The 26618-nt window shown below is 38.5% G+C and overlaps 1 protein-coding gene across 10 annotated transcripts in view; it reads left to right on the top strand.

Annotated features, from left to right (window-relative positions):
- Positions 1–26618, top strand: part of MSRA (methionine sulfoxide reductase A) — a 271927-nt gene that overhangs the window by 117342 nt on the left and 127967 nt on the right. For 9 of the 10 annotated variants that reach the window (XM_084514427.1, XM_084514426.1, XM_084514424.1 and 6 more), the window contains one exon: positions 12525–12644. The exons of the other annotated variant lie outside the window; for it this stretch is intronic. In XM_084514427.1, coding sequence (XP_084370553.1) covers positions 12525–12644 — 120 coding nt within the window. The remainder of the gene's footprint in view (positions 1–12524; positions 12645–26618) is intronic. 10 annotated transcript variants of the gene reach the window in all.

The following is a 26618-nucleotide window of genomic DNA, read 5'->3' as shown; positions in this document are numbered from 1 at the left end:
GAAAACCACTGGGTTGGACAGGGAGCAGGTCATGGACTTTGCAGTGCTTGATGGCAATTCCTTTGCCAAGGCATCAATGGAGTGCAGACGCTGCCTCACTAACTATTACAGTTATTTTATTTTCAACAATGACACTGCCGTGTTTTTTTTGCGAATGAGTGCACGTCAAGTACCGCATAAATGGTGAATGACTAACCACATATCCATTTGGCCTCTCTTCCTCTGGATATAAATTACTTTTTCTATAATAATCTTCTCCTTTTTTTTTTTTTTTTTTTTTTTTTTTAATTAGAGTAAATATCTTTTAGGTGTTGGATAGGAAAGAGGTATTCTGTTTTGCAAGTGAGAATGTACCAAAATTCTATTGGCTATAAGTCCTGGAAATTCTGTATTTCCGTTAAGGCCAGCTGTGGTTCAAAATAGATTAATTTTAATGATCTTCTAGGTACACTCAGAAGACATTTATTAGTTTGGGCTTTTATTGGAAAAGGGTTAAGGGTATGTTTCTGTGGAGCTGGGGAGAGGAGGACTAAAGGGCTATTTGTTGAATTGGCTTGTTATTGAATGTAATTATTTTTTGCTCCTGAGCAATTATAGATTGTAATTTTAAATAATTGTCAGGGTGCCTACAGCTTTCTATTGTAGTCTGAAATCTAAGGTTACAGATAAAATAAGTAATATGACATTACTTTTTTTCTGAATGTGTGTGTTGACAGTTAATTTAACTTAGCAATAGTTATCCTAAAAGAAAAGAAAAAAGCAAGGTTTCTATTCCTTGCAGTAAACAAACTTTGTAAACAAGTTATTATTTTCTGCAGTGTAGCCCTAAAAGTGATTCTTATTTTCCCTGTAAGAAAATGTTTGTGGTGCTTTGCTTGTATAATAGCGGAATATATTTTGTTTTGCCTCTGTATATTTCAAGCTCCCTGAGGTTGCTGAGAGATTACAGAGATTTTCCACAAGACAAGGGTAAGGCTTTGCTATTATTGCAGAGATGAATTTTTATGAAAGATACAGTTTCAAGAGAATCAAATGGATTACACAGCCCTGATGACATCTCTTATTTTATGTGTACATCAAGTTCTACTTGAGTAGCAGAGCACTAAAGTGTGTCAAATGACCGAGGATGATCTAAAATGAATCTCTGGTGCGAAGTGCTGGAATGCTTAGAGCAAAGGAAGATCACAAAATGATTTGAAAGCCTCAAATCAATGACTGAACTAAAGATGTGATGCTTTGCAATGAAGCAAATAATCAAGTTGATGATAGGACCATGTAGCTCTCTCTCAATCTCTTTCACATATTATTGTACCAGGGGTTCCTTTTATCCCTAACAGACTTTTGAAAGGTAATATATTAAGAAACTACTCCCTTCTTCAAAGTAGATAGGAAAGTGGCTAGACTCAATTTATCTGTGCATAAGCTGGCGTAATTAATTAACTGTATCCTTGGATATTCTGTTGTGTTAATTCAGATGAAGATTTTGTTCCACTTCTGGACAACTCAAAGATGTGCAAAGAGCTTATGATGCTTTTATTCATACATATTGCATTTTGTAATTTGTTTTTTAAGAGACATTGAAAAGAGTAAATAGTTAATGCTGTCAGAATTTTGGCCATAAACCCTGTTGCTCTTTTTTTTTTCTATCACAAATCCTTTCTGGGTCCATGGGACACTTCAGAAATCATCATTGTGGCCAAGAAATATTGGGTGCCTACAATACTTTGTAAGACTGCCCTTTGTCCAATTAGACATGGAAGACATGCAGTGTTAATCCGGATGTTTTGCACTTAAGGACTGACTGTTACTCTGTGAATAGCTCTTCTTTTCTGCAGATCATATCCATTTTTGGTGCAATATTGCTTTATATGTGATTCAGTTGTTCATGTGAAAGTGACACCCAGTTGTTCCCAGCCATGAGCATTCACTCAGTCATATTCCCAAATCCGCAAACATTAAGAAAATAATCTATTTATTGGTTTCCATGATTTGTATGATTTGTGACACTTCTCCTTCATGTTTGTGGAATGGCCCTGTAAATAGAAAACTAAAATTTTGGAGAGGTTGCTGTGTTTTTACCCAGAACCAATTGTTCTGTGTTTTTACCCAGAACCTAGCACAATGGGATTCAAAACTGTGACAAAGGCTTTTATGTGATGTGCTATGCTGCTGAAAACAGCAATGCCACTAATGATAGAAAGGGGTCTTGAAAAGATCTTTTACAGTCTGCATTCAGGCTTGAATTCCTGGAGCCTTCTTCTCATCTCATTTTTACCAGATCTGCACATCTAAATATAATGGAATCAATGACTAATACAACACCAAGAAAACAGAATTAGTTCCATTTCATGAGTGAAGCTCAATCAAAGAACAAGATAATTTTTATGAGGTTGAAATCTTCAAGAGTGAGACATTGAACTTTTTTTTTTTTTTTTTTTTAATGAATCATCTATTTATTGTTAAACATTTGTCTCTCTCTCTCTCTCTCTCTCTTTTTTTTTTTTTTTTTTTTTCCCCGTGCCTAATGTTGACGGTTTCTGTCCTCAGCCTAACAAATGCCAAGATCACCAGTTGGTGTATCTGGCTCAACTTGTTCAAGCGATCAGAATTTTCTGATACATTTTCTGTACTTTTGGAGGCAGCTCTTTATTTTGTCTTATTTTCCCCATTACTGTATTACAGGTATATTTCACTGCCAAAAGATGATTAAGATGAAAGTTGCTACATTTTATCTAGATCAAGTTTATGGAAGAGTATAAATGAACAAAAATATGTCAAGGAAAAAGTTAGAAAATACATCATTTTATCAAAATGTGTTTCTATCAACTAGCAGTCATAGCATGAAAAAAAATTAGTCTAAACAAAGACCTGTTAGTTGGGATTCTTTGGTGTTTTTCCAAAAGGGATTCTTTGCTTTGCTTTGGGACCACTCATACCTCGGTTGTGGAGTACTTAAAGTAATAATTCATAAATTATGGTTCATGTGAGGCTTAATTATTGTGTGCGAAGTGCTTTGATGTTTTTGGATGAAAGGAGCTAAATGCATGTGAATTAGTATTTAAGTATTTGCTTTCTAGAGGAGGCAGGAAACATGGTTCCCCAGATCCAAATGGCTGCTGCCAGGCTTCCTCCTATGGCATATTCCCATGCTGGTGTCCTTCTGGGAGGTGGGCGGTAAAGCCCATGAATTGTATGTATATGTTTGGGCCTAATGAATCCTGCATGTTTTCCAACTCTTTTTAACCTTTCTCTCCTAATTAAGGAAATGATGTGCATGATTAATGCAGAATAGATGCAGAACAGCCACTAGGAAAAAAGCTAGTACCCCAAGACTGCAGAAAAAGGTAGAGCCATAGAAGTGGTAGGCTTTCTTCACTCTCCCAACATCTACTTCTCATCCTATTGACTTTAGAAGCCATTTGCAGTATTAGCTCTGATAATTTAGACCCAAGATGAACCCCCTGAAGGGTTCAGGTGAAGCTGGCAGGCAGAAGTGGTGTTGCATGGTTTTTAAGATCTTCAGGTTCAGGTTGAAAATGATGAGACATTTCTTCTCAGAAAGAGTGGTCAAGCATTGGAAATGGATGCCCACGGAGGTGGTGGCATCACTGTCCCTGACAATGTTCAAGGGAAAGTTGGACATGGTGCTTAGGGACATGGTTTAGTGGGTGACGCTAGTGGTAGGGGAATGGATGGACCAGGTGATCTTGGAGGGCTTTTCCAACCTTAATCATTCTGTGATGCTGTGAGATCTACATGGTGGAGGCATGTGGCATGGGTGCAGGGACATTCTGGTGCATCTCTCAAAGGTCAGGAAGTTTGGCCAGTGTTTTAAATACTCTTTAAATATTTTTAATATACTCTTTCCAGTGTGTGATGACAACCTTTTAGATCAGCATAAATGATTGTTTGAGTTGTCCATACATTCCAGTTTCTGCAAACTAGAGGAGAGGAGTTTTCATACAATCACAGAGCCACAGAATGGTTAGGGTTAGAAAAGACCTTAAAGATCATCTAGTTCCACCCCGCTGCCATGGGCAGGGACACCTTCCACTAGACCAGATTGCCCAAAGCCCCATCCAGCCTGACCTTGAACACTACAAGGGATGGGGCACTCACAGCTCCTCAGAGCAGCCTGCGCCAGGGCTTTGCCACCCTCTGAGTGACAAATTTCTCCCTAATGTCTGATCTAAAGCTCCCCTCTCTGAGTTTAAAGCCTCCCCCCCCCTTGTCCTGTCCCTACCCCTGACCCCGAGTCCCTCCCCAGCTCTCCTGCAGCCCCTCAGGCCCAGGCAGGCCGCTGGGAGGTCTCCCCGGAGCCTTCTCCTCCCCATGCCCAACACCCCCAGCTCCTTCAGCCTGGCTCCAGAGCAGAGGGGCTCCAGCCTCTGCTCCTCCTCGGGGCCTCCTCTGGACTTGTTCTACTATGTCCAACAGAAGAATTTGATGATGGAATTTTCTTACTATTTGGACTCACCAGTGAGCATTTTTGTTAAATATTCCCCTCCATTGCACGGGGAAAGAATAAATGCTGAGGCAGTGAATAAGGCCATCTTTGGAAGTATTTTAATACACTGAGATGTGTATATCCCTGCTCTCTACTGGTTAAGATCAAAATTGCATTTAAATTAGAAAATCTGAAACCTCTCCTAGTGTAGCTGTGAAGTTCATGGCAGCTATGGTTTGTGCCTTATTAACATCCTTGATATTGTCTTCAAATTTAGTAAAATCCTGTTGATTTTACATTAAATATGACTTGTAACGTTCTTTTATGATGAATTGAATAAATAAGTTTTAAGAATTCTTTTCTATCTATCACATTTCCAAGTTTGACTGCTGTTGTCTTATAGGGTCTTTGAAAAGTCTTACTTATGACATGTTATTCACATTTTTCTTGCTGAAAACATGGCAGTTTTTCTGTTGACAGTAAAATACTCCCTTTCTATTATGGTATTCTTCTTTTCCTCTTAAAATAATCTGTTGTGCACGTTTTATACAAACATACATACATACGCACACATGTGCCCACACGCTCTTCGAATGTCAGCAGCTACCATACTGGCATAAATGAATTGCCCGGGCATTTGTTAATTTGAATGAACATGAGGCTTCTGCTTCTCCTATGGAAAACGAAGCAAACCCAACAGTTTCTCTGGGAATTCATGCAGTGTGAACAGAACACATCTTGGCAAAATGGTGAGCCAAGAAATTCCTCTTTAGTTGCTCTGTTAGGCAAACTGCATTTTAAATTTCTTGCCGAGGGCTTTGTTTGACTTGCCCCAGGCAAGCTGTTCAACATATTTATCAACCCTGTTGTAGCATTAGAGCCAACGCTTATCTGGGAAGATCATCCGCTTAATGCCATCTGTCACCAGGAGTTTTATTTCTTTCAGCTGAGCTTGTTCTCCATTTCAGCTTTTTTTTTTTTTTTTTTTTTTAGTATTCCTCCCAACCATTTCTTAGTTGATTGTTTTCCAGTGATCTCAAATATTCTGTGATTGCTCAAATATTCTGTGGTTGCTGCATGGTAAGCCCCTAAAGACATCAATAATACAATTTTATTTTAAATTCTGATTGATAACATTAATCCTATATGCATCCAGATGGCTCACCAAAGTGTCCTACATATTGCAGTGTTATGTAAAAGACGATATTACATTTCAATTTGAATCTGGATTTTTTCTGCAGATTTTCAACAAGAATTTGAGAAAATTCAAAACAAAGACTCTCAGGTAATTCATGCGGTATTTTGATCTTGGTGCATATTAGGACATAGCTTTGATCATTTTAGATTTTCAGGCCCTTATTTGCTGTTGTGTAAGTACGTAGGCATGAATATATTTGACAAAGCTGCATTCACTCACTTTACATGTGACTCTGAGATCCTGCGCTACTTTTGGATTTGTCTGCAATCACGGTGAAGCCAAAGGGACCGGCATATTTGCCTGTGGAGGACAAAATTTAACTTTCTGGATGTCTGATGCTTTTGAGTTATATAAATTCATGAAAAAGCGTTGTGACCAGGGGTACAACCACTGCATCTAGACTAGAGAGTGGACATTTTTCCTGAGGTACCAGGATATTCTGATCTCCTGTTTGAACTGAGAGATCTGCTGGATCACATCTGAGCTCCCTTGTTGCCTACATGCCTATCTTCTCTTTGGGGGAGACTGAGGAAGTGGGAACATGATGGTGCCTACCAAGGTCCCCTACTGACCTTTCAGGAAGCCAAAGTACCCACTTCAGCCTGTGAAGTACCAGAAATTAATGGTCCCCACAGTTGAGGTGCACAGAGCACAAATAAATATCTCTTTGGCTCAGTACTTAGAGATATCAGTACTTGGACTGACTTCAGTCAGAAAGCTGTAGCAACTGCACTGCACAATTTTTAAGAGAAAAGGCCAATCACACACAGTTAGTGTTTGGCGGAAATCTATGTAATGAGCGTTATTATATAGATATATGACTTGCTGAGGTTCAATTTATTCCTTCCAACTGGGGAAAAAGAATTATTTCAGTTCAAAGCAGCTGAGCATTTCCTAGGCTTCTCCAGATTTTGTAGAGGTAACTAAATAAATCGTATTCGAAATTTGGGCCAAATCCTATAGTGGCCAAGAGAAGCAGGGCTACTGGCAGCTGTGCCTTCAGCTCCCGGAGAGATGCTGGCTAGAACAGGATGCACTGAGGTAGGCCGGTGGGATGTGCAGTTGGCTGTCCTTTACTGCTTCAATGTATAGGAGCAGCCTGTGCCCCCAACTACTTTTGGCTGGGTACTGTAGCATTCGAGCAGCTGGCAGAATCACTGCTTCTAGGGTTTCAGAACACAAGCTGGCACAAGAGCCGGTCTCCTCTGTCTAGTGTGCTCCTGAGCTTTGGATAGATCCTGTCCTGCCACTTACTCTGAGCTGGGGTTAGGGAAGAGGTTTCCAGGGCACGTTGCTCTTTGTTCTCTCAGCATAGCAGCACATTTTTGTTTTTCTGAGTGTATGTTTAAAACTGACATTTCCCTCTACTAAGTGGAATCATACATTCTAAAATCCCGTTAACAGAAGGAGGAGCAGGATCCATATCCTTTGCAGTTCATCTTCTGCAGTGAAGCATTGCTATCAGCCTGGCATTGAAACAGCTTCTTAATCTGCTGCACGGAAAAGCGCCTTGAAGTGTGGGTGTAGGGTTTGCAGGCTGTGGGCCAGAAAAGCCTTGGCATGCCACAGAAATAATGCATTCATTCTTCAGAATAAGACAAAAAGAGTCTTCTGATTCTCTGGCTGTCCTGTTGGGCTGCTTGGAGGGCAGGGGAGAGATAATGCTTGTAAGTAGAGCTGGCAGGAGCAAAAGGTCGTTGGGTTGTCAGATAGAAGTCAGGTTGTCTATGAACTTGATGCCCAGAGGAGAGGGGCATACCACAAAGGCAAAGGACAAAGGCATTAAAATCACTCCATGAATAAAAATATCATGTATGTATACATGTTTCAGAGAAAATATGAAAATTAGCCAGTATATTAATACAATACACCTGCTGTGAGTTTCCCTAAATGGAAAGCTGGCAGTCCCTGAAGCATCAGCTTCCTTTAACATCCATGGAGCTCAGAACTTAATAGACTTTAATTAGTACAGCATGGGTGCAGCTTATTAGGTTTTAATTTGGATCAAGAATGCCCTTCTGATGCAAATGTACCACTTGTGCTGATTTACATCATGGAATCCTGAATAGGAATTTACATCGGGGAACCTGCATGGAAACTGAATACTATTCAAAGACGTGATAGGAAGAAATGTAGGAGAAGGGGATCGCATTGAGGGAGAGTAAAGGTTACCTTTGCAGGATCACACAGTTTCTTGTATGAGTGGAGAACACATCTTGAACATGGCATAATTTTAAAGTTTTCCAGTTTGGTTTTGCTTCTGTGTGCTGGCTATTGCATGCAGTACAAGAAATAAAGAATTTAATAATGCTACAAGCTACGCACATTATTATCAGGATAGATACGAAATAACTTTGCAATTACTTTGCTTAGGATTCATCTGGCTTATGTGTATAGACCTGAAGCACAGACTTCTACAAGTGAGCTACTCATGGTAGATTCTTTTTATAGCCATGGGAGAGAAACAGACAGCTTCCAAACACAGTCACTAAATTATGGGGGATTTGTTTCAACCAGATTCAAAAATTCCATGTTTTCGTAATGTCTACATATAAGATAGGGGCTTGTTTTTCCTGCCTTAAAATACGCAGTTACATTTGAGATGTCCAAGAGCATTTTGCCTTGCCTTTCAAGAAGGACACGTGTCTCTCTTGAGCCCTGTGTCATGTGTGTCAGCCTTGTGTAGATAGATGTCTTGGATATCCTAAGGCATCTCAAATGACCCTGGATGTCTCTGTTTAGTCAAATAAATTAATCCCTAAATGTATAAGCTCCTGTTACAGTCAGTGGAGACCCTAGTCAATACAGTTAACGTCATCTGTACAGCTATTCATCTCACTAGAAAGTAAGCACCTGGGGTTCATTTTTGCTCAGGTTATCTTTGTGAATATTTCAAAATTATTACAGATTAACAATGGGATGTTTATCTCTTCTTATCAGAGCAATATTTTGCTTTCATTATTTTAGAAGAATACTTACGCTAACTCTTCTTTAAAAATATGCTAATGGTCTGGGTTGCCTATGGAAACACATGCTTCTTGACTGAGTGTAAGGCTGTGTAGAAAAAGAGTTGTTCAGAAGATATATATGTGTGTACATGTATAAAGAGAACAGTCTGAGAAAAAGGATGTGGATGCTAGAAAGGAATAGGAGTATTAGCATTTAGTCTCAAATTGTGTGATTAATATTATTTATAGGGATGAATGAACCTTTAAAGACTGCCATTTGAATCTGTTTGTTTTTGAAGTTCAAAAGCGTAAAATCTTTAAATGCCTTTTGAAATTCCAATTAAGAGTCAGTCAAAACCCATCACTAAAAGAATAGTTTTTGTTTTACAAATTAGCAATTAAAAAGTGACAAATATCTTCAACGCTTAAATACTCTTCTGCAATACCCATTATGTTCAAGTTATGCTTGTGGGGGGCGGTATAAGAGTATTTCCCTTACTAAATGGGTACGGGTATTTTCCTTATTTTTCTTTCTCTTAGGAATGCCTCTGGAAGCTCTCTATCTAACTCTAAAGCTGCACTCACTTAACCGGTATCGGGGATTATGCAAATTATTTCATGAATAGTTTAAAATCACATTCATGTTTGCTAGTTTCAAGTTATAGTATGGGCTTATTTCCCTTTTATGTTCTTTTCCCTACTGTTTACTGATTTTTTTTCCTCTGAGTTTTATCTAATTATTTGGAACATCTTCAGCTTTCTAACTAGAGTAGTAGTAATTAGGGAAAGTAAACTTCTGTTTACTACAAGAGCATATGAAGTCTTTAACTGTGGCAACTTCTTGATTTTAGTAATCATTGTTCACGTTAAACATGGCTTAAGGCAGTCAGTGCTCTGAAGAGGAGGCAGTCCATGAGCTCCAGAGTATTATAGGGGTTTTATTCTTAATATTTCTCTCCTTGTGACAGTTTCTCTGTAGAACATGGCACCGCTTTAGCAGAATAACAAACATCAACTGCTGAATGTATTAATACTGTGGAAAGCAATTTAGTATTGTATTGTTGTAAATTATGTCCCTTTACTAGCAGGTTGTTTTCTTATGACAAAGACTTCAATTTTATCTGTTCTCGTGGATGTGAGGATTTATTGTTTGTGCAAGGTGCCACCGTACTTGAGAAATGATGAGAATAGTTCACTAAAAGAATAAAATGTCTGTCTCTGAGAGGTGGGAGAACACAATGAATTCAGACATAAACTGCTTGCAGAGAAGAAAAAGTGAAAGAAACCATGATGAGGATATAGGTCATTGGGTCAAATCAACAGGTCGGAGAGGGCGATTGATGAGAGAACCCCAAATAAAAGTTATTGATCAGGGAGAGCCACCAACCTGCTGATCATTAATTTCAGACATTTCCATTACGTATTTATTTTTTAATAAATAGGAAAACAATGAGCATTTCTAATTTACGTTTGATTTTGGGCCTGTGTTTGTACTCAAACCTGAATTTCGTTTGTGTCCTTACCTTTGGGATATACCTTTGCAGTAAGGTGTGGGACTAAGAATATGTTTGGGAAAAAATTTGGGTCTGTACTATTCTGTATTAAGGATGAAGTATCTCACTCACCAGCCTGCCAGCTGCCCTTGTCCTACAAATGTTGATTTGATAAATTGGCTCCAGAGTCCATCCTACAAGGGTCTGTAGGATGGGCCCTGCCCCAGCCCAGGCTGCCCCCAGCCCCATCCGGCCTGGCCTTGGGTGCCAGCTCACTGCAGAGCAAGGAGCACTTTCCAGCTCACTGCAGTAACAGAATCACAGAATCATTTAGGTTGGAAACACTCTCTAAGATCATCTAGTCCAACCTTTAACCTAGTGCTAAAGTCCACCTCTAAACCACGCTCCTACGGTCTACATCTACATGTTTCTTGAAGACCTCCAGGGATGGTGACTCAATGACTTCCCTGGGCAGCCTATTCCAATGCTACACAACTCTTACAGTAAAGAAATTTCTTTTTTCAACTCTTACAGTAAAGAAATTTCTCCTCAACCTCAACCTCCCCTGGTGCAACTTGAAGCCATTTCCCCTCATCTTATCTCTTGATGCTTGGGAGAAGAGCTCCATCCCCACCTTGCTAATGTTTGAAGACATAAATTCTCAATAAAAAGGAAAGCAAGAGAAAAAATATGATGTTGATGTTACTATATGAAGGTCTATTGAGTTTCTTTACAGTGAAGGGGTGAGTGGTACTCTCTGTGGCTGGACTCTTTGGGAATGAGACCTGTATGTTCCTGGCACTGTCCACTTTATACGTGCTCTGACTTCTGTGGGAAGAAAATAAATCATTAAACCATAAATTGTTAAACCAAAGCTGCTGTTTGGAATGTACTCAAAGTGATGAGTAAAAACTGTCTTCCTCTACACTCTCTATCAACTGGCTAGACTTGGTGACACAAGTATTGGAAAGCCTCCCGGACTTAATTGCTATAAAATAGTGATGTCAGCTACAGAAATACGTTCTATTTTAATCACCATTAGATAGGCGAGTACCTGAAAAATTCATCTCAAATAAGAATTCTCGGTTGTTCTTTCTGCAAAGCCTGGAGGCAATTTCAAGAGAGGTCCTACAACAGTTTGCCACCAGCCTAATTTAGGTGAGGAACCCTAGTCTAACAGCCATAGCTATTGCTGTAGTCTAGGAGAATGACTGCAATTTGTTCAGCAGTTTAAATATTCTTTGAGCTGAATTGTCCTCAGGAGATGCCTGCCTCTTTCCACGGTCTCCAAGGAGCAGGCTAGGCTCCTAAGTTATGTGGCTTGCTTGAGCATCTGAATTAGAAGAAAACTTCTATATTTTTGTGTGTTACTACAGGAGTTGGTCAAAATAATTTAGTTTGAAGCTAATCTGTGAAGTTTCAAAGAAAGAATATGCCTTTGTGAGCCATCATAGTTGTTGTTCTAGATGTTCTTTGAAGGAACATTTCTGTAATTATTTAACCTGTCATATCTGCATTGTTATCATTAGAAAACCCATCATGGATCATTGATTTCGAAGTGTAACTAACATTTAGCTTACTTTTTAAAACTAGTTTTGATTTCAAATGCTTTAATTAGGGAATAAGAAAAGGACATGTTATCACTGAGAGAGAAGATGCATCACTTGTAATCAGGGATGAGCTAGATAGTACTTCAGTGTACGTGACATTTTTCAGCTTCGTGGCTTTATGGAGTCCTTCAAATCATAACTCCTAGGCCATCAGAGAACTGTGGATGTTAGGCTTGTTTTTTCCTTCCCACTGGCTTTCATACAATGTGCTTGATTCCAGGCTACCAGGAGACTTTTGCTAATTTACACCTGTTGACAATCTGCTGTCCTTAGATAATTGGCCATGTGGGTGAATGAATGCCGAAATTTTGCCTGAACATCAAATATGTGCATGCATAAATTGTTAAACCAAAGCATTTTTCCTTCTGTATAGCGTATAATTTAATCCATTATTACTGCCACCTTTAAAGACTGCATATGCCTGAAAGCAGAAAATTAAATAACTGTTTGCCATTAATACAAATTATTGTGTTTTGACAGCTTGCTAATCAACTAAAGTAAAAATGGTGCTGCACAAATAGTGCAATTGCCTTTTAAGTAACTTTTTTAATGTGCATGAAAATTCTCCTTGTTTGGGCCTTTGAACCCTTATAGGATTTGTCCTCTGTGATATTCAGAAGCATTATAAAATAAAGTTTTATTTGAGCTGTGCACTGATGCAGAATGGATTCCTCAGGGTATTTACTCCCATGTATAGTCTTGGGAAACATTTGACATGCTGACTATAGATGTTACTTCCAGTATGGACTATATCAATTAATGTGCAAATGAGTTATTTAGTATTGAACAGATTTTGACATAATGTTATATACTTCATGTAATATTCAGGTATGGGCTGTTTCTGGGGAGCTGAGAGGAAGTTTTGGAGACAGAAGGGAGTCTATTCCACTCAAGTGGGTTACGCAGGAGGGTATACTCCGAATCCTACCTACAAAGAGGTCTGTTCAGGTAAGCCTTTCTCTTTGCTTTTTAAGGACTGTGAGTAGAATCCTATCAGATTATGAGTGACAATGAAGAGTAAACAAGTGACTGCAGCAACTAATGAGATGGGGTATTTACAGAACACTGGTACTTACATTGCATCCTAAACTGTAATGAAATCTATGGTATGTCCATCCCATTGTCATCTACTAATTAATGAGTTAATGTATGTGCAAATACTCTGAGGAAAAAGAAAAACAGAAAGTTCAGATTTTCTTATTTGACTATTGTATTTTAATACAATTAATTCAGGAAATGGATTCTGTTGCAAATTATGCAAATGTGTCTTTTAGAAAACATATGAGTTTTAATTTAAATTGTGTCCATATTTGAGTGTGGAAAAAAATCAGAAGGAACATGTTCTTTTCTTTTCTTTCTGTTTAATGGGAGGCTATATGAAAAAGTCTACATTTCTCATTTGTGTTTTTATTATTATTTTGTTAAATTTTTATACAGTTCAATGAACAGCATCTTATAATTTCCAAAGCAAATCATTGCATTTATTTTTCACTGCACTCCAATACTAATCCTTCTACAGTACTGATAACCCAATACAGTTCCTTTCTGTGATCCAGAACAGAATCACTGGCAGCCAATTGACTAATGTTGTTGTTAAAGCATATTCTTGCTTTCCTGGACTCACTGGTGGAGAACAACTTGAAGGTTTTATTTTAGTTTATTTCTTGTTAACACTTTTTATGCCAAATGCTGAAGTTGATATACTGTACTCAATAACAATATGTCACGTAGGCTTGATAGAGTATAATAAGTTCAGTGACACAAACAAATAACGGACACTTTAGCAGCTATGGAGGAGTGCTGAAAGGCACCCAGAAAAGCAGAAACTTTATGGAAATAGTAAAAAAATGTGGAAAGAGATGTCTTAAAGTATTAAAGACAATTCTGAGCTCCTAAGATATTGCCTTGTAAGAGCTAAAGAAAATGTAGATTAGGGAGAATTTCTGCTGGTATCCATGTTCCTGAATGCAAATGTTTAGTATACAGAAATTTAAAAATAGCTAGAACAAAAAGAAGGACACCCTTCCTTTAGCATTAATGGATGCAGCGTGACCCAGAACTCCTGCAAAACATAGAAATGAGGAGTATCCCTTATGGATGGATCAGTGATACCTGTTTTATTAATCTGTATGATCCATTGGTTCCTAAGTTTTCCACAGTCTTGTGTATGTACTTTCATAATTTGCCTGCACTATCTATAATTTTTTATAAAAATGCATGATAGCATGTATATTTGCAGGCCCGTCTGGTATTTTTTGTCCACTCTGTTTAATGACCTGGACATTCAATAATTAGATTGTTTATATAGGATAGTGATGTGCAGTACAATTTTTCTTTCCCAATGCACTCGTGGTTCCAGTACACTGAGTGTAGTTATGATGGACTGTTGAGTGTTTCTCCAAAGATAGTGAGGGCTGGCTGTTGGCCAGGGGGAGATTTGAACAGAGGACAAGGTGGTGTAGTAAGGGAAGTAGAGATATCTTTTATTCCTGCATGGTATATGCTGTTTTTTATATTTCAGAATGGCTCCACATTATTGCATGTTTTGCATTTGATTAAGATGCTTTGAAGTTTTTTGAAGCTACTATATGTGGTAGTTCATCAATAGTGAACAAAAATAAAAATTGTAATTTAATAATAAGAATCCTGGAATAAAGAAATGGAAAAAAAAACTGTTAAGTCTTTTCTGACAGTTCTTTTTTTTTTAAGTTAGATTTGTAGTGCAAAACCATAGCAGAAGTTATTTTTCTAGTGCTTGTTTTTATACACATTCACATTATGGATGTTTATATGCCTCCAGATACTGGACACTGGAGGATTTTTGCTCAGAGATATCTGGAAGGATAAGCACATATTTCACAGCCTTGTCTCTGTGAACATAAATGGGATATGTATGTGCTACACATTTGTGTTCTCAGCTGAGCATCTGAGCTGAACTGGAGAATTTACTGATTTCTGCGTGCTGATTTTTTTCTTCCTACTTAGCTTCTTTTAGCCATGTTTTATTCTGATTTTCTTCTTTTTTTTTTTTTCCTTTTTTTTTTTTTTTTTTTTTTTTTCCTGGCAGATTTTTTTCATCTTTGAACATACTTTTTGGAATTCTCTTTAGAGAGAGTTCTCACAAGCCCCCCTAAGACATTGCCATCTGGCTGCTTCTAGTTGCCATAGTTTTCATTGGGAAGAACAGTACTTATGAAATAGTAGACTTCAGTTATTCATGGTGTGATTGCCACTTTCTTCTTCATCTGTTCTGACAAGGTCATTTCCATGGTAAACACTTAACAGTCATGTCCTCTAAATCCAGCTCTAGAAAGAACATTAATGCCAACTAAAAAATATCCACTTGGCGAGTATTTGAGCTTTGCTTTCAACCCATGCAGCCTTGAGAATCTGTGCCGGAAAGGTATTTTATTCCAACACCTTCCTGGCATTCTGCTCCAAAGAAAAAAGCAACAATTCTTTGGATTAAACAAGTAGCACTTCCAAAAGCAGATCATCAGCTAGACCCCAGGCAAAATGGTGTGGGTTTACTCTTTTCCCCAAGCTAAGGTCACTCAAAACATATCAGCCAATGGTGCTTTTTTGACTCTGATGCCTAAATGTAGGATTTAGTTTTTGAGATGTCTGGGCATATCCCACCTGCCACAACATAGTCACATCTGATAGCTTTTTGCAGTTGTCCCAGTTGCCCTTGGGCATCTCAAAAGTGATTGGATGCCTGTTGTGTGAACAACTAATTCATATCCGTGGTACCTGTGTGTATATTCACTATTCATACTTCTATCTGGATCTAAGGACATGGGCCATGCACTGTCAATGTACGTGCACATGTGTTACCTACACGATGTGGAGGACAGAGAATGTGTGCGTGCTGAGGCACAGGATTTTCCAGTCTCTTGTTCTTGGATGCATGCACAGTTCCAATTCTTGACCATGTAGCTGGTCTGTGCTTGTTATATATCTACTTGGAAAGTTAATCTCTCTTGTATTGCAAGAATAAAAGTTCCTGCTTGCTGACTGACCAGCAGCAAAGAGGGATAGGAAAATTTTCCATGTACTCTGGAAAGGTTTCTGTTTTCTTGTGTACTTAGGATGTTCCATAATGATCTTAAATAACGTCTTGTTTGGAGTCCTCTGTGGAGAGCACTGTGTTAAATATAATTGATCTCAAGGTCCACAGTAACATGTAACGTGGCACTAACATTTGCATTTACATACCTGCAAGTTTAAGAATTACTGAGATGGAGGTTTTGAGCATACTGATTGCAATTTGATATGCTGCTTCACTCTTCATACTAGATCTTTTAGTTTTAGTAAGTATCTTCCATGGGAAACAAGAAAAAGCTTAGGATTTCTTCATGGTTGTTGTCTTCATGGTTTCAGTATATATTCTAGAAAAAAAGTATTGTATTGCTTCAAGTGAATACAGGTATGTTTTCCATACTGATGGTTTTCCAGTCTTCTGTCATGATTTTCATCTGATGGACTTTGCTGGGAAGCAAAAATGATCTGCAGACCTGGTATTAAGCTATAGGGGGGCACCGTTTCCTTTACAGTAGCCAGCTGATGGCTGTGCTGCTTCAACACTGTTGGGGTCTTATGAAAACTCAAGCCTGTAAGATCAAACCTCCAGCTTCATAAATCTTGAAGAGCACTAAAATTCATCTCTCTGCTGGGGAGGTAGAAATGTCATGATTCAGCTTGTGTTAAATTAGTGTTATTCTGTTCAGATGTAGGACAGGTCATTTGAAGATTCTCCTATCAGATGGTGTGGTATTTCCTTGTTAAATTGATGTTCAAGAGATAATTGAGTTATTTTGCAGCTTGTGAATACAGTGCTGGAAAATTATTTTTACATTGTATGTTGACAACTATACGGATGAAAATCTGAAAAGGCATTCTGGCGTGGGTAAAGGATTTTGGGCTATTTTTGGTGCATTAACCTAATACATAAATACACCAGTTTTGGCCAGCATTAGACAGCCCAGGATGTTCATTCACTATAAAATATCTTTTTGTATTTTGCTTACAGATGTTCAGAACAATTCTCTGTCTGTGTATTCATAAGCTTTTTGAAATCTGCATAGCTCAAGTGGAACTGGAATCAGAAGGGAAAAACTCTTCTGTTGTTATTCATAAACTGGTTATGTACAATTACCATATAAAATCTGAAGTTAAAGATGGTTTTCTTAAAACAGGGCAGTATATAGGCTTATGGTCCAAGCTGTTAACATGTAAGCAGGTTCTTTTATTTATTTATTTATTGCCTTTGTTTATCTTCACTGATTATGGTATGAGATAAATAGATTGAACATGCCTGTTTATTATCTTGTATTTGTTATAAGGCTTAGTGAACATAACTATATTTATTTAGTCAAAGCCATTTATAATCTTGTCAATTCTCAATATTTTTCTGAAGCATATTCTCCTGTACACAATTCTTAATAATTAACAATGTAATATAAAATCGTGCCACATGGAATTAGTTCCTCTGTTGAGTTACATAAAATACTTGATTGTGAAGTTGTTTTACATTCTGTATGCAGCAAAGCCTTGGGGATATTATTGCCTCTTGTATACCAACTTATCTTTTGACTGATTTTTATATGTAGGAGTTCCAGTTCTCTTTAAGATGTCTAGACTTCCAAAGGTCATCTGGAAGACTTCTAAATAGCTGATGGAAGAGAGTGGAAAAAGGCAAAGCTAATTTCTTGCTCTGTTACCTCCTATCCCTTTGGTCAGTTGGTGATTTACAAAGTTAATTCCACCTCTACTTCATCTTAGTTATACATGAAAGAGAGGGCAAGGCCACCATCAAAGTCCAGCACAGGTTGATGGTTAGTTTGTCTTTGCTTTAAGAAAATGCATGCAGAGGGCTTGACTCTGTGACGCAGGGCTTATTTGACATACTTGTGTGTTAACAGTGGGATCATTAAAAGGAGAAACCAACAGCAGAAAATCTATCTAGCATTTTCACAAGTTATTATAGCAATCTAGAGAAAATGTAATATGGGGAAATAATTCTTTCTGTCTCTGATTTCCCATTCTCTACATAATACAGATGAATGAGCTACAACAAACAATCAGTATATTGAGACAGTGCCTTATATTACTTGAAAAGCCCTTCATTTAGACTTCACAACACCATTGCAAAATGGGTCTGACTCTCTAAAGTGTTTAAATGTATAATTAAACTACAAATATTCCCTTTACTTTCTGTAGTTTATAAAGGGATCTGAAGGTTTTCATGAACAGAAACTAAGTCCACAAGATTAAAGTTTCCAAGCAGTAATGAGACTGGCTCAGAACATTTTCTTTTATTATTAAATCTCTGTCAAGAGAATAGATTCCTGTCGTGCCTTTGTCTGTTCCTTTTTTTTTTTTTTTTTCCTTCTTGTAAGTACAGGATATAGGAATTTTAATGACTTATAAATTCTGTGAAGAATATTGGTGTTCACCATGGCCTTGATCTGTACAACATGCCTCAGTATGACTGGCCTATTGCTCCACCTCTCCTCTTTTTTTTTGCCTAGTTCACCTGTAAGGAAGGAAAGGTCAGGCAAAGTACAAAATACTGAATTGATCAAAGTTAATGACATATAATGTGGATATTAACGTTTCATATAATTTTTTGTAGCAATCGAAGAACAGAATATAGCAGAAAATACATAATTTTTAATAACTAGGTCACAGTTAGAGTAAGTTGTGTCTCTATAATTGTGAGATTATAGTCCTGGGATCCTCCTACATGTGCAGAGAAAACCTTGATATAACCCCATAATCTATAATTTGTCCTCAATGCAATTGCTAAGTCATGAAATAAAATGAATGTACCAATTCACTTCAAAAAAAATCATTTGGAAAGGTGATAGCAGATGCTGCTGCAATGTTAAAACCTTGGCAACAAGAAATATAACAGATGCATTGAATTTCAGTTACCTGCTGTATTACATCTCTACCTAGAAAATTGATGATGTTGACAGGACTGACGTTCTTTTTCAATAAAAGAGTTTCTTGTTGACTCGTTATGCCTTAGTATACCAGGATACAGAAATACATTCTGTGAATTCATCATTTAAAAATAAAATGGAAAATAAATATTTTTACCACCCATTAGCTGAAAAACAAAAAGCTCCCTGTCCACAAGGGATGGTGGCCACTGTTTAGGGAGTTCTGCTGCATCTTTACTCAAGGTTAAGTTAACATTTCCATTTCAGAATTTGACTTCTCATGGTTAATATATTGGCTGATTCGGGCTTGACGAAATTAAACTGATATTTATTATTTAGATACCTGCTTGTGCCTTGTGGCAAATTTTAAATCCTAATAGCCTCACTGCTATTCTCTGTTATTATATCTATTTACTTCAGCATTGCCTATAATCACAGGCTTAGGTAGTAGTAGCAGTATAAATACTAAATATATTATTTATTATTAACAACTTTATTTGAATTGTATTCCACTGAGATGTGTTGTTTCCATCTTTCTTGTCTCCTGGTTTTATTAAACATATATATAAGATGAAAATGCGACAGCCCCAAAGGTTGAAAGACACATTACAAGACAAGTCTAAGACAAAACCTGCAGCCTACGCTAAGCTCCCCAAAGACCTTCATTTCCAGAAAAGACTCCATGCAGGTTTAGATTGTGATGTTCACCATGTCACTGTGCCTGAAAACAGAAGAGGATGCGCCAGGAAGCTGCTCCTCATTCTAGACATAGAAAAATGATGATGGTCGTGGTAACAATTTTTGTGAAAAAATGATGTTACAAAAGTGCCCAACTTTGCTATTATGGTTAGTGTTTTTTTTTTTTTTTTTTTTTTTTTTTTTCTTTTTCTTTGTGTTCTCTTTTTGCTATGGAGACATTTGAAAAGAAAAAACGAAGACTCACTATAGCACTGTTCTCCCAGAACAGTTACTACAGGTGGTAACTTTACTGAGATTACCTGTGGGTGTTCCTACACATGATAACCATTCTTGGTATGTAATACTTTTGTCATGCATAAAGTGAGACTACAAGTGAAAAGATAGATTAAAAACAGGCAAGAGAATGTCATGGGAACAGGGACTGGAGATTAAAGAAACCAGGGAGAAGCTACAGCTGTTGGGAGAGTAGAGCGTATGGTGGAAGAGGGTTGCATTCTCCCTGTATTTCTTGTCTGTTGTGGTACACTTATTTTATTTTACTGCTCCTACTGCTCACTCCCCAAGCTGAAGCCTTCATTCTTTTAATGGCATGTGGCTGAAATGCTGTGGAGGTAACATGGATATTTCTGAGAGTATATGTTTTCCTGAAATTGAGAGAGTACTGAAATTACTGTGTATAAACACAACTCACTTTGACTTACTCCCTTAATAGAACGTGTTCCTATGCTGACATGTAAAGGTTTGTAAATTGCATATTGTCTCACTCTGATGATTCAGATCTGGAATAATTTTGCAAGGGACCTGCGCAGTTTTTATGTCTTGGATGAATGAAGAAAATAAATCTAATTGCAAGAGTTTAGCTTTCTTCTTTTTGCTCAGCTGTGCCCAAGAAGAGTATTATATCTCAGTTTATAATAAACAAATTTATGATTGTTGAGTTCTGCTCTGTCCAGCATTTGTGGACTCACGATCTCTCACATGGGTTTCTCAGGGTGAGACAAGAATTTGGTCCAGTGATTGGAGAAGTAGAGCCCTTGGGGCTCATAGTGCACCATAGCCCCAGTTTCTGCATTTGAATTGAAGTAACATCAGGTAAAGGATGCTCTGAGAAGGTTGGACTTGATGATTTTGAATGTCTTTTCCAACATAGATGTTTCTATGATTCTCTGATCCTAAGGATTTTGAAAAACAAAACAAACAAACAAACAAACAAAAGCAAACAAACAAAAGCAAACAAACAAACAAACAAACAAGCACAAAAACCCACCAGAATGTGACGGAGTTCACAGCATTGCTCAAAAAAATTAAGAAAAAAATGTAAAAAAAATTAATATTGTTCCTAAGTTTTCAGGATGGATTAAAGAAATTGAACTATATTTTACAATGGCAACTTGGCTTGAACAAAGAAAAAAAATCAAAAGATTTCAGTTTGAAAAGGACAAGGCCACACTTTTCACAGTTCTCCAGTGTCATCCATTAAATGTAATAATCAAAAAATTGCTAATTTTTTTGGGTCAGCCTCTGGGTGCATTTTAGGAGGAAAAAGCTCATAAAGTAGGAAAAGATTACAACGGTGCACAGCAAGAAATATTTTCTGAGAGATCAAGCAGTCTGTTTACGGAGTCCTAGCTTATCTTGGTAAAAACAAGAAACGAAGGCTCCTTCAGGGAAGCCATCTTTCAATTTAATTGTGACGATTTGCTGTGGGTTAGGACTTGAGTATGTCCACTGCAGGTTTTTTTTTTTTGTTTTTGTTTTTTTAAAGAGACAAAAATGTCTGAAATGCTTTGATGCACTAAAAATGCAGAAATGGTAAAGCTGGGATAAAGTGTAAATTATGATGGAGTCACACTTCTGGTGTAAGAGGAGGTGCAGGATGCCACCTACAAATTTCTACACGGAGCATTGGAACTTAGTGCTAGGTGGCATCTTTACATTTGTATGCTGTCTGGTTGGGTGCCCAAAGTACTACGGTAATTACAGTAGTAAGCGACAAAGCCCAAGCTTTTGAAAAGATTATTATCCAATTTTTATTTGAAGACCCAAAGTGATGAAAAATCTGCCGTTTCCATTAGTAGGAAACTTCCCCACGGTAATAGGGTGCAACAGCCCTCATCACAGATCAGCAGAAGGACTCAGCTGGATCTATTTAACACTGCAGCAGAGATTTTTTACCACCAGAGCTCAAGGGAGAGTCCACAAACCACACAAGATGCTTCTAACAAAAGTAGCTGAGCAAAATTGATACACAGGCTCTGTCTGCTTTTTATTCATTGACTTCAAGATCAATTTACAGAAATTGTATCCTGCTGTGTGGGACCTGCTCCTACAGCTTGGGCAGGGGGAGGCTGGAGCACCCGTTCTTGACTCAGGGATCCAGGATTTGTTTAACAAAGTATGTTAGCTATTGCCTGAGGTCACTCCAATGCTTATTTGGGACCCCAATCTGGAACCAAATCTCCTTTCATTTAAGCTATCCTTGTGGAAATTTCTGAGATATAAAAAGTCAAAAAAAAAAAGGGGGGGGGGGGGGGGGGAGAAAATAACTGGAAAGTATTTGACTGCTTGAAATGAAACTCCTGTGTTGTTTCACACCAAGGATCCATTTAATCAATTTACTTCAGCAGAAGTAAGCATGAGTTTGTCTTCATATACCTCCCAGCTCCCAGGTATTAGTGATTTCGTATCAATAATTGCTGATGACCTTTTCTGTAGTAATTTACCTATCTATTTAATATGATTTTATTTTTGGCATTCACAAATAGAGGGGGAAACCGTGGTTTCATTGACTCTAGTGCTCAAACTGTTCAGGAAGTTTCAAAGTGAAATTGCTGTAGATAGCCAAGATTTTGCTAAAGGTTATTTCTTAGCAGCTAGTCATCAACGTGTCTGGGAATTAAGTACTTCTTCTGCGGAGTATATGCAAGTAAAGAGAGGTTTGTTTGCTTTACAAACCTTCTGCCTTACTAACGAGTAATCCATAGTGACATGATACATTTCTGTACTATCAGTAGAGCACAAAACAAGTTATTTAGGAAATGGGGAAAAGCAAGGTAATGGGGAAAAAATAAAGAGCTGATCCTTTGCAGGGGATCTGAAAATACTAGATTTTTTTTTTTTTTTTTGATTTTTTTCTCTAAGCAGTTCCTGCTTTGAAATACTTCTGTACAACATCTTTGGAGGCTTTCACTTTGGCACCAAGGAAGGAGATTTTTCTTCATGGCTGCACATCACATGGCATCAGCCTCCCTGGTGTGCTTCACGCACAACGCTGCTGGCAGGAGGTGTTCTTTCTTACCCCGCAGTTATAATAGTTGCTGTCATTTATCTATGCTGGATTGAAATTGCATGTGAACTGCGACCACCAGCAGCACTGAGAGAGTACCTCATTTCCACATCAAGGAAATCTCTTCAGCCTGTTGATATGGACAAAGTGGCCCATCTAAGGTATCTGGCCTTAAACCTGTACTTCAAAAGGAGAAGCAGCTGCCTGCCTCAGATAGACCGTCCACTTGGAGCTGCAGACACTCTTAAAAACATCAGCAGGGTGAAGTCTCCTCAAAGGATGTCTCCTCTTTAGCTTCTAAGGATGGATTCTTTGTTATCAACACTAGTGACATCCCAGGAAGAGTTGTCATAGCTACGCACAGGCTATATTTATGTCAGCAAACTGAACAGGGCACAGATTTGGGTATTGGTATGGGATCAGCCATACTGCTCGATTGCTTTGGCTGTCCCTGATGTGGTCACAGACTCTACCGGACAATACCCAGGCACAGTTGATGGTTAATAAGGTAGAGATGTTCAAACCCAAAAGCAGTGCAGATGCACAAACCCTCTTTTGGAGCATAAAATGTCAAAATGTTTAGCTGGGAGATGTGTTCTGCTGTGCAGTTGGCCTTATGGCCAGAAAGTAATCCTAGGCTTTTTCTATTTACTAGCAATTATTTTAGACTGAGAAAATTAGTGAATGGTTTGGACTGCCCCACCATTTTTTTTTTCTTCTGATCTTTTTTTGAGGTATGTTGTTTATACTGACAACCCTTTACATCCAGTCCCTTTCACTCCAGGGATCCTAGGAGTTTTCTGGCTGTGAAGAAGCAAGAAGGAATTATCAGCTTTACCCCTTCGACTCTGCATGTGGTTGCATGCCTGGAGACACTTTTGTACCTATTACTGAGTGCAAAAATATACTGTGACAGTGCTTGCATACACATGTGCCCACAGTGCTAATGCACAGATCAAATCTGTCTAGGAAAAAAAAAAAAGACGTGACTAACCTTATTTTTTTTTGTCTACGAGTTCCTCACTTGGTTTTACCCAAAGTTTATTCAGGGAAGTGATTCAATTAGAAACTATTTTTATTTTCTTTGCAAGAAGTGAAAAATGTTAATTATAGCTGAAATGCCTTTGAGTGATTCTGTTCGAATGTCACATTTCCATAAAGTCTGTACAGTTTACTTTCTGCTATTATAGTACAGCAGTAGAGCAAAAATATTTAAAAAAATGTCATTAATGTTTCAAATACTAAACTTGGCACAGACTATGACCTTGCTGGGTAAAGCACAGAGAAGAAATAAAGTCCTTTATCCCTAAAGCTTTCATATAAACTAGGAGAAAAGACAACAGATTGCTACAGACAGTTGGAGAAATTAAAGGAAACAATAAGAGAACTGTAATCACTCTGATAAGCTGTCATTGCCAGTGCCCAGAGAAGCTGTGGATGCCTCATCCCTGGAAGTGCTTAAGGCCAGGTTGGGTGGGGCTTGGAGCAACCTGGTCTGGTGGGAGGTGCCCCTGCCTATGGCTGGGGGTTGGAATGAGATGGTCTATAAGGTCCCTGCCAACCCAAACCACTCATGCCTGTTTCTAATGGTATTTGAGCCTCTTGAGCACTTGATTGCATCAGTTATAGCACCTCTGGGAGAGGCAGGGAGAAGAGGGCTTCTATCACAGATAGCCTGAGGTCAGCTGTCTGGATGCAGAATGTGATGTCCCAGTGCTTGTCATTAGGTAGTAAGATTTCAGTGTGAAGATGTCAAAGGACCACATATAGGCGCAATGAGTGAAACTCAACACATTTTTGTTAGAGGTATGGTAATTATGCGTATGTTCGGTTCAGAAACGTCACAGGGGCAACTGGATGGAGATGGCAGAAGTTTTTCAGCACAGGTGAGAGGCTGCTGGGAGCAGGGAGTAGATGTGCATGTTAGGAAACTTACGGTGCTCTCTGGGGAGAGATGCAGAAAGGCTGCATCGCCTGTAGGCACTGCTGAGCAATTTGTGACCCCATTATAACAACTCTGCCTCCCCTCTTGTGCCTCCCTTCAGGTTCAGTCTTTCTAGAGGCAAAGCAAATGGAGATCCTTTCAGCTGCTTATGGATACTCATGCGTGACTGCTGCAGGGAGCTGTGGCAATTGCTTTACCTTGCTTCTCTGCAAGGAGAGCAGCTGCTCCGTTCAGCTTAGGAGCCAGCTTAAGTGGTAGAAATGTACATTGAGGCTAAAGCTTGCCTCATTGCTGGCGGCCTTGGTTAAGATATACCTCCTTACTTATAAAGGTTGGAAGGGATTGCAAAAAAGGTAAAAAGTTGCCATTACTGTGAAGCTTTAAATTAGGATTTGTTTACCTTTCCAAAATATACTAATCTTAGCCATCAGTTATTAGGTTTGCAACCGTGAAAGAAAACTTTTCTCATCCAATAGAGATTATGGTTTAAATTCTCTGGCGTGTGTTACTCAGGAGGTCATAATTTGTTCTGGCTATAACATTTCTTTATTCATCCTGGGAAGGGGACAGGTACTATGTACTAAACCAAAAGTTTGCAATATCATCAACTATCATGATTACATGTTGTTTACATCTTTTTTTTTTTTTTTTTTTTTTTCTTTTCCTCTTCTCTTTTTAATTATAGTGGTTTGGATTTCCTGGAAAGGATACAGGGTTTAATCATGTCATTATGTGTGCTGAATGCTGTGAAAATTCTTTGTTCCAACTTAAGTGGAACACCATTATAATACTCTTATCATCTATTAAAACAGTAATAAATTGGGCCAGGTTGATCCTAGACATAATTCTGCTGTTGTCAATGGTGTTACATCAGGAAAAAAAATCTGTCTCAGCCTGTTAATGTGACGATAAAATAAAGGAGGAAAGTGGATACCGAGTAGCAGAAAATCTTGGAAAAATAATTTACACTCAAGTCCTATTTGTGCAATGTTTTGAAGATACACAGCACTGCAAGAGAGTTAAATACTATTATTATTATTATCATTAATTATTATTATTATGAACTATGTATGGTGAGGAAAATGGACAGGGTTCTATTGCATTCTTCTTTTCAATTTTTGGCATTGCACTTTTCTTCAACAGAACTGACCCTGAACCAGCGGTAGGTGCAGATGGGACCATTATTTTTCACTGCTTCATTTATTTTGATTTAACAAATGGCTTCATTTTATTTCTTTCCTCATTCCTCTTTGTTCAGGGACAGTTTAGCCCTTCTGCAGGTCTTCAAAGGTGTACAAAGACAGAAGTAATGTGTAATGAGTTCTCCACTCACAATGCAGTCTCCCAGCCTGCCTTTGTGATCCATTCAGAAATCTTTAAGTGAAGCTAAAACTAAATGAAAAAATACAGATTGGGATCTGGTGCACTTAATCTGTGAGCTGAATTTAGGCACCTAGCATGAAAGCACAGGACAAGTAGGATCTAATTTTCATGAATTAAGTAGCTCAGATTTTGGATGGGGAGAGGACCTCTACTTTCTTCTGCTTCTGAACATGCAGCAACATGAAATCCAAAATAGGAATGTGATGGGTACGGAAGCAAATCATAGAATCAGAATGATTTAGGTTGGAAGGGACCTTAAAGATCATCTCATTCCAACCCCCATGGGAAGGAAAACCTCCCACTAGGCCAGGTTGCTCAAAGGCCTGGTCTTGAACTCTTCCAGGGATGGGGCACCCACAGCTTCTCTGAGCAACCTGTGCCAGTGCCTCACCACCCTCATAGTAAAGAATTTCTTCCTTATATCCAATCTAAATCTCCCCTCTTTTAGTTCAAAGACATTACCTGTTAACCTATCACTACGCCCCCTGACCCCGAGTCCCTCCCCGGCTCTCCTGCAGCCCCTCAGGCCCGGGCAGGCCTGAGGGAAGGCCCCGGAGCCTTCTCCTCCCCAGGCCCAACACCCCCAGCTCCCTCAGATGGCTCCAGAGCAGAGGGGCTCCAGCCTCTGCTCCTCCTCGGGGCCTCCTCTGGGCCCTCTC

Source organism: Aythya ferina (genome assembly GCF_964211825.1).
Source record: "Aythya ferina genome assembly, chromosome: 3".
NCBI classification, from domain to species: Eukaryota; Metazoa; Chordata; class Aves; order Anseriformes; family Anatidae; genus Aythya; species Aythya ferina.
This window is presented reverse-complemented; position numbering and strand designations above follow the sequence as displayed.